The sequence below is a fragment of the Hippichthys cyanospilos genome, chromosome 3 (genome assembly GCF_059441005.1).
Source record: "Hippichthys cyanospilos isolate Australia breed blue-spotted pipefish chromosome 3, RoL_Hcya_1.0, whole genome shotgun sequence".
Classification (NCBI taxonomy): domain Eukaryota; kingdom Metazoa; phylum Chordata; class Actinopteri; order Syngnathiformes; family Syngnathidae; genus Hippichthys; species Hippichthys cyanospilos.
The window spans coordinates 5,258,546-5,268,066 of record NC_142371.1 but is presented as its reverse complement, the minus strand read 5'-3'; the positions used below and the strand labels follow the sequence as shown (position 1 = coordinate 5,268,066).

The window sequence follows — 9,521 nt, the reverse complement described above, 5'->3', positions numbered from 1 at the left end:
CTCAGCGCTCCAGATGCAGCAGAGCAAAGCAGAGCGGCACCGCACGGTTCCTAGCTGTCGGCTACCTCGCGTCAGTGACACCGACAAGCCGGGTACGGCGCTGTTGTGGGCTCACTCACACAAGGAGAGAGAGCCAACATTAGACAGTCTCCAAAAGTCGCATTTAATACCACCAGGACTAATGTGTAAAAGCCCTGCTTACTGACTGGATAAGGTGGCCGCTGACTGGAAGTAGGTGCGGCCTGGCTCCGGCAGCCTTTAAGCGGGTGAGTATTGATCCGTCTTAGGAGCGGAATGGTGGGGAATAGCCCACCGTTAGCTGAGCTAGCTTAGCATTAAAGGGCTAACGGTGAGACAATGGGCTGGATGCTGCACGGGGCTTGTATTATTGTCGACGGGTGTGGGGATAATGTAAAAATCCCATGCCCTCTGTAGCCAGATGGCGTGGTCATTTTTGACACGGTGTAGTCATTTGTATTCCTAGCAGACAGTAGTGAGTGGTGCAGTGGCCGAAACCACCCCTTTGGGCTTCTCTGGTAACTTGGGTGCAAAGGTGAATACTGAGCATGATCTATGTCATCATGCACATCAACAATTCTGAAACATGTGCCGTGTGCCCAAGTGAGTCGTCTCCATCGTGAAGCATTGCTGCAACCATGGATCTCTTGGATGCAAAAGGAGAATGATATTGTAGATCTAATTTAACCATCTTAAGATGTTTTGGCTGATGATTGTCAGGGCAATGACAGTATTGGACACTACTGACTCTCATACTAATATTAGTACTACATTTTCACAAATCACCAGTTTAAACTCCTTCATGGGCGGATATGGGTGTAGATGACTAACCTATGATGTAAGATTGTCCTTAATTTGCCCCTGTCACACCTCTGTACATACTCTCCATCGGCTATTGGGTCAAGAAGCCCCTTCTGATACCCAGAAGGTTGGATAATAAAAATCAGCACATATTTATTAAGTTCATATGGTCATCCGCACAAGTAAGCCTATTGTTGGCATTCCTGACTCACTCGCCACTATTCCTGGACGTGTCAGCTATTATTGTTACTGAGTAAATCAGGAACTTGCCTTCACTATCATTTTAACAGTGTTCTTTCATTCCATTGGCCAGACATTGTCTAGTTAGTTCGAAAATTCATGCCTTGACTATACTGTTCTCGGTGTTTCTGCAAAGTGACTGCTTACACATTGCTAGATATGCTCAATAAATTTGCAATTTGCCTCGACATTTTTTAAACGAAAAATTATCCTTCTACTACTATATTTAGGCTTATCTCCATGAATCCTACCCACGTCATTATTCCTCACATTTCTGTAACTAATCCAAAGAGGCAGGGACGAAGGAAGCTACACTGACAATGTTAGATCGATGGTCACACCTGTCTAGCTTCTGACAGGAGGAAATAAAGACAAGAGACAGGGGCTAGTGGATGAAATTGGAAGCTGGGGGAGGGCAGTGGTGCATTATGGGAAGAGAAACAAAATGACTGGAGGGAGGCATCTGTCATGATACTCAAAGGTATGTGAATTGGAAGCAATTAGGGGCGGGTGTTCTCCCTCTCCTATATGACGACATACCTCACAACTAGGAAGTGGAGAGGGGAAGAGAAGTGGAATACATGCAAGCTAAGAGTAGAGGTATAATCTTGTGCCTAACGGCTACCAACATGCACTTCTGGGATTTTCTTGGCTGCTCCAATAGAGGTATGTAGGTGGCAAGATTTCCGAGGGGGGCCTATTTTGGGCTCGTTTGTGGGTGCATGTTTGAAAACAGGTAGAGATGGTCTGAGAGGCTAAGGGTTGGAAAGGAATTTGCGTTGCCCGCCACCATGCAAGCAGTTGCATGTGGAAACCTCACACACAAGCTGAGTGTGCAACGCAAACAAGGACGCAGTCGCTTCTGATATGGTGTCACACTGCTCTGTTTTTCTTAGATAAATTTGCTTTGACAAATGATAAGATGGGAAGAAATGAAACGTGTTGTTTTGGATATTTGCCTTGTGATTTAAGATCCTGCTGCCAAGACACAGTTTTACCCGCCTTCTACGCAGTTTTGTTTTGATTGTTTACCTGTAATACAAGTCAATTTTACTGCGGACTTTTACCGTGACTGTGCTTCTATTCCTACTGTAAATGTTTCCTGAGACATAACAGTAGAATTGACATTTATCCACCTGTCTCTCATCTAAAACCCCACTAAAGGAAAAAATGAATTTCTGTCTCTATGTATGGGTTCAAGCAGTAACTCTGCTTCCCCAAAACCGGTAATTAGATGTGTTGGGGTGCCAGTGTCTGGTGTGCTGTCTACAATACCCATTCCATTGAAGCTGTTGGCAGAGCACAGTGACCCAGGGAAAACGCACAGAATTCCCAGCTGTAATTGACCTTAAAATGGGCTATTGAGTTAATTCTTTTGCTGAAAACTTGTTTTTAAATATTGATGGATTTTCAAAAAGTGTCACATAGTGTGATTGTTTATACACCAACGATGTTTTGGAGACTGACAACAAAAACAATAGAAAGCAGGACTCAAAGTGGAAAATTTCAAACAGAATTGTGTTTTTTTAAGTTAAAACTCTAAAACTCAATTTTAAATACAGTACTATACACAGCAGTGAAGGGTTTATATTTTCCAGCAAATAGTACATAGGCAATCAGCAAAGTTGGGTGACTAAATTTTTACAGAAATTTCACTCATATGTCACAAATCACAGTAGTGATTTTTGCACATTTGTGTATGCTTGCTTTGATAAAAAAAAAAGTGATCATTAGGAACATCAACTGTGTCTGTTGAATCACTTAAGTCTATTAAACAGCCTTTGTAAAGTAATTCGATGACTTTCGCCAGCCTATACGGGACACTCAAGTATTGTGAGTAGCATTTGCTGGTGCTGCTCACAGATGCTGGCTCTGTTAGCTGCTAAGTGCTGCTATGTGTCATTCTATGAGCCCACATTAGTACTGTACCTATTGTCCACCACTACAGGCCAATCTGAGTAGATGATCATGAGAGAGCTCTTCGAATCTGTTTTTGCCAGAATAAAAACAGTTGTGCAATGCCTTTTGAGTAATGTCACTTTTTGGTTTGCAGCCAGAAGTGGTCTTTCTCTCCTCAGAGCTGAAGAGAGAAGAAATTCTATGAGCATCACACATAGGACTGCAACGCGTTAGAGTGTTTATGCCAATTAAACGATTTGAAGCAACAGCAATGCCACATGTTTTTGTGCTGTCTTTGATCACCATGTTTAATTTGGGGTCATTGTGGATGGTATGTGTGAAGAATGTGATGGGGGGGGGGGGGGGGGGGGGGTGACAAGTAATAACAAAAGGAGGAGGGGATAAAGCACTTACATAATGTCCCAACTTGATTGAGATTGTAAATCAGTCATACTCAGCGATCAAATTGGGATGTAGTGATTCAACGCAATCCACACAGTAATTTCTCCTTAATCCTTTTTGTGTTTCAGATATTTCTGGAATATCCCACTATGCTGGTGAGTACAAACTTGTGCCGTAACTTTATGTTATGTGTGTGTCCAGAGTATCTAATATTTTTTTCTGCCCGATACTTCTACTTACTCTACCAAATGAGCATTATTGCCAAGAAAAAGCAATGGTGAAATCAAAGAACTTGCTAAGCATCTTTTTGGATTGTTGTTGCGATGCTATGATTTTCCTTGAAAAGATTACCTACTGTATCTCTTTGTTTTTCACACATTTTCTGCGGGAACTCCCAAGTTTTTGCTATGAAAGAGTTTTTTGTTGGTTATTGTGTTCTAGCGTGGATTTAATTGTGGAGCTAAAGCTCGAGTCTTTATATGTTGTAAGCCTTCCTTTGCTGTTGCTAAGTAACCGTATTTCAGGAGGATGTTGTATACTGTATTAGGAACTGGATACCCCCCCTCCCAAAAAAAAAAAAAAAAAAGAATAAAAGGTATCATAGGTATCAGAGAGGAAAAGTCTTTATTTATTTATTTGCCATGGATTGAAAAGTATTTGGATTTCACAACAAAAGATATATGTGACATAAACTGTTCCGCTTTTATTTACATAAATACGTAAATATCAGAGACACAGTGGTGACATGCAAACTCAACTGGGCTGTCCTTTAAAATATGAAATACAAATGGATAAAACATCCCTAATATATATGTAACTTATGACCTTCATAGTTTGTGAACGAGCATTTGAAATTTAATTATCTGGAACACTTGTCTCCCCAGAGAGACATGTTGTAGCGCACACATACTAGTTTATTGACAAGTCTATGAAATGCCTTATATTTACTTATCATCATGGAAATAAAATATTAAGGGTTTCCATTCAACCACTGCGATGTGGGTACACATACCCCTGGTTGGGAAACTCACTTTGGAGTTTACAGTGTTTTAGTGTGCAGTTGTTTCTCACAGCTCTGTTTGTCATCAATTTCCGCACTGTTATTTTATTGCTTGTTTGGTATTTGTCTTTCAGTTCACGAATGGTTACATTTTTCTTTAGGATCATAAAAAAAATGAGTTGCATTGGAAATGCTCCCTAGTTTATATGTTGGCTTCACCTCCACATCTTGTGTTACAGTAGTCTTTTGGCAAACCCTAAATCTAATCTGAGTGTAGACATACAGTGCTACCTATAGTTAAAATATAATATTTGGCACATCTGGGCATAAAACATACCTGTCAGTCACATGTTACTATACTTTTTCTCACATTATAAATGGATAGATTCATGCAAAATGTCTTCTTCCAAGTTATATCATTGATTCAGATGGAAACAAATATGAATACGTTTGAAACGAGCTCTTTACTGATGTTAACCTTTTCATGTGAAAAATGTTTTTAGCCTCCAGCCAAATAAAGGAATTTGGAGCAATTACTTTTCGCAAAGCCCCTCCAAGCAAAGAGAATCCCTCTTCGCTGCAGTGACTATAATGCCGATTATTATCAATTAAAATATCAATCCGTATTTAAAGTAGAAACATTTTGACTGATTTTTTTTAAGGCTGAAAAAATTAAATCAATATATAATAATAATAAATGTGGGTTGATCTGGAACATTAACACAGAAGCACCAATAACCATTTTAACCTGAAGAAAACGACATGAAACATTGAGCTGATTTTTTCTAAATCACATTAATGATGTAATCCTCAATGACTACAATACTCACACTGACAGCAAGCTATTCGTCTTTCTTTTCATTACTATGAAATATTTCTTCATGGGGTCTCTTGAGGGGCTTGTTGATAGCATTTTAAAAACTCCCGCACAGACTTTGACGATGAGAGCTTAAACGCACCACCTGGTGCTGTGGATGTGCAATGACAATTAACACGGCTGAAGCAAAGTCTGTTCCCTGTCATATGCACCCTCCCACCCTAGCATTGCATTGGAGGTGTGCCCCTCTGTTTGAGAAGGATTGCTAAGTACTTCAGTCTGTTTCAATTCTCACCATATCCAGTCAAATAGCTATTCATCTAAAATGTCACAAACCGTTGAATTTAATTGAAAGTGTGCTCTTAATGTCATTAACTGTCAAGTCTTAAAAAAAAAAAAAAAAAACTTTTGCTAAACATATGTGAATGATGAACAGCATTCTTGCAGTGTGAGATGCAAACATTCATAGTCATTGTATTATCTGGCAAACCAACCAGTTTAATTTATGCAAGTTCATGGCCGCTTACAAATTTCATGAGACACTATGGTTGGGATTTCCCTATCACACGACTTAGAAAGATTCCTGCAAATAAAGCACATAACACATTTATGATGGAAAGAACTATAATTATTTTTTCTAAAAAAAAAGAAAGAAAAAAGAATAAAAATAGAGAGTCGTTGACATTTCTCAACATCTCAATTGGCCATTGTTAGCCAGATGGTTCTTTTTCCAATGTTGCTGCTTGGATAGCTGGTTAAGTTAGCCGTGAAAGCGGCAATTAAACCTCAAAATTCACAACATCTGATGTGTTTGCAGAAAAACAAAAGCATAAACATTGTCCTGTGCGTAAATAAAAGCATGTACAATGGAAAAAAAAAATGTACACCATTTTCTTGTGACTGAAAAACAAACAGGATTAACCATACAAAAAAGATTATAATAAAAAGTGTCACATTTTTATATATTTTTAATTGTTAATATCAGTCTGTATTTTCTGAAATAGTGAGTGACCCTATTTACATTGTAGCATGTATTTTTATTATTTATGTGGTGTTTTTCTAAATAGAAAGCCCTCCCTGCTCAACTCAAACACACATACACACGCACACACATGCACACTTGTTACCACCTTTTTATACTGCAGCCTTCACTGAAGTCATCACTCTATGACGTCTTGCACCCTCATACATTGCCTTTTGGTATCTTGTCGATGCATACTTGCTTAGGCTCACATAAATCTCCCACTTGCAGTCACCTACATGTTTATCTGCAGTCACACGCTCACGCTTTTGCATATGTAAACACCTTTTCTCAAGCTTAAACACACATGCGCACAGACGCAAACACTGCGCTGCACTCACCGCTGAAACACTGCATTGCATGCGTACTGCGCTCGTGATCAGACGCTGGAGTTTATTAGGCGATGTTGGGATTGCTGCCGCTACAGAATAGAACAACCCGACTTGGAAACGGATCATTCGCATAATTTCCTCTCAACCCATTTCTGCAACATTTTCATTATGGCTTGGTTGCTCCCGCTTTAGTTTTGCTTCACTTCATTCGTTTGGTCTCTATCACTTTATTGTGTGACATCAAAACACCTGCTTGACCTCATTTACCACGGCGCTTTGCATGATGTAAAGCTGAGATCCCTCACATGCTACTTTTTTCCACACTCTATTCAGTCACTAATATCCTGCTTTTTGTGTGACTTTCATGTTTCCTGTTCAACTCTGTCAGCTGCAGCTAGCGTCCACCTCCTCCTCACTGTGCTCTACTTTTCATTGCCCTTCTTTGCCCTACATTTGCTTTGTCCTTTATCTATTTTGCTTTACTTCTTTCCCGCAACTGTCTGCTTTTGAATGCCGTTGTGGCATGACAACATGAAACTGGCTACCTTTTGTGGACCCGTGACTGAAAACTGTCAGTTTTTTGCAACATGGATTCCATGATCCTGCAACCTGACATTTACGACTGCTGTGAACGTGCTCTCTTTGGAATATCAAGGATTGATTATTGTGATGAACAACCGTGAAGATCGGAATTTGAAACTTCTCACAGATTTATTTAACTTCTGCTTGGCCTGAAATGGAAAGAAGATCTCTGTTTCAGCTTCGTCTTCTTGACGATTATTTAAAATCAGTAATGATGGAGTTTCCCTGATTAAAGCTCATGGCGTGTCACAGCGGTTGATGTTTGGTGTCGAGTCAAGGAGTGAGCAGGAACAATTAGATAAGTATCATGAGATTTCAACGGTGATTTCTGAGATTTTTTTTCCCCTGCTATGGCAATGTGACTGCAATATTGAATGAACTGCCCCTCTAAAGTGTACCTGTTATTAAAAGGTACTTTCACTTCTGTGCGGTAAGTGTAACCAGCACTGAGTGCAAGCTTTGGATGCCTCATTTGTTTGTTTTTGCTTTTGTTTTTTGTTTTTGTTTTTTTTTCCCTGGATGCATTCACATAAATCTTTTGAAAGGAATATGCATTCAGTAGTTGCCAAAGGCTTAGGACATCACCACGCCTAAGGCTTCATGCTGATTTCAGTGCCGAGTCTTTTCATTTGGGTACAGTGGCCAGAATTGGAACAGCGCCCCCTACACAGCAGATGGACGACAATGGCTGCATCCCGCTCTGCTGGAGCAAAGGGGCATGCATCTATGCACATCATCATTTACCAAGTATGTACAGAATCTTATTCAAAGAAATAAGATTTATGTATAGTGGAACTAAAGCTGATACCCTAAAGAAAATGTTAGATTGAATCTTGTATCCCAAAAAATATTCAGAGCGTGTTGAGTCATTTATATTGACTCATTCTAATCCAAAGATGTATTTCCATGTTTTTTTTTTTTTTTTAAATAAGTCTAAACATCAATCCCCTGTTGTTTTTTGGGATTCAAAATTTTCTAGCATTTGGCTAAATGAGTATAAAAATGGCTGGTACCTAAACCTTTATCCCACAAAAAAGCGAATGCTTGACAGTGTCTGAAATGAGTGACTCTTTTGATCTCCTCTGGATTTATTCAAGGTCGCCAAAATGCCAGGTCTCCAAAAGTTCTCATGTACTTCTGTTGTCGCAAACAAATTTTGAACGTTCAAGAACAAGAGCTTCGTCTGGCCATCTCTGGTGACATTTTGGTGACCTCTGGTTACCTTGAATAAATCTTTAAGCATCTTTAAGATCGACTACTTTGGTAGTCATTTCCCAGCGTTTGCCCCTCAGTGGGGTTGAGACCTTTTCTGTAAATAAATTCGAAAATGATAAAATTATTACAGTACCCAAAGTAAACTATTACATGATATAAATGACTTAAGTACCAAAGTAAATTGTATATGATAATTGAATACTTTAGTACCTAATTAGAAACTACCTAAAGTTTTATTGGACTATAAGGCGCACCAGAATCTAAGATGCAATCGCAAAAATTTACCAGAAAATCTTTTTTGTCATGTATAGGCCCAACCGGACTATAAGCCGCAGGTTATAACATCAGATATTTATGCAGAAAGATTGTCCATGTAAGTTTTTATTCAAAACTTTTGCTTCAACCTGGTTACAACAACATCATGCCTTCAACACAGACTGAACATGCCTGCATGTTTAGAAACAAAAGCAGCACCAACATATTTTAAACATAACACCGACACACTCATATTGTTTGAATGCTGCAGCAACACAACAATAACACGTCTGATTACATTTACTAGTGGAGAGTGCCCCCTGATGGCTGGTAAACTAGCAGTTCAAAGTCAAAGTGTCTTCTTTTATCTCTAGTAAAAAAATTGCAGCTACGTTGCACTGCACAGGTTTCAACGTGTGGGAAAAAAGTAGCGGCTTATAGTCTGAAGTTTACCGTAATTTATTTATTTAGTTATTTGTTTAGTGTCATCTATTTTTAAACCCTCAATTAGCAAAACACTATGAATAAAACAAATCTAAAGTATATTAAAAAATAATAATCCATGAATTGGGAAATTCTTGGGGGTTCATCGTAGTAGTTTTTATTGAACCATACAGTTAGGTTGACTGAATTTCTGTCTTCTGTGGACATGGACAATCAACACAGAGCTGAAATGCATTAGAGGAAATGGAAAGGAAATTGTGTGAGGGTGAAGGAAAGATGAGAAGGTGGAAGGAAGAAGCAAAATGGTTCAATACAACCGGAGGATCAAATTTAGTTCTAGGAAGGAACGGAAAGATCTGTGAGTGACAGTCGGAGATTATTTGGGGCATTGAAGGACTAAGTAAGAATTGCACATGAATAGTAAAAGGCTGAGTGCAGGAAACAGGATTTAAAGCGAAAGATAATGAAGATCAATGGAAGCAATGAGCAACTGCA

At 39.1% G+C, this 9,521-nt stretch overlaps 1 protein-coding gene across 13 annotated transcripts in view; it reads left to right on the top strand.

Moving 5' to 3' along the window:
- The window catches only part of LOC148425583 (focal adhesion kinase 1-like), a 47,039-nt gene continuing 37,518 nt past the window's right edge, over positions 1-9,521 (top strand). For 11 of the 13 annotated variants that reach the window (XM_088411372.1, XM_088411367.1, XM_088411373.1 and 8 more), the window contains exon 1: positions 7,772-7,859. In XM_088411372.1, coding sequence (XP_088267498.1) covers positions 7,787-7,859 — 73 coding nt within the window. In that variant the 5' untranslated portion in view covers positions 7,772-7,786. Of the gene's footprint in view, positions 267-3,488; positions 3,516-7,771; positions 7,860-9,521 lie in introns of those variants that run through there. The other 2 variants (XM_088411370.1, XM_088411368.1) reach the window with 1 other exon arrangement.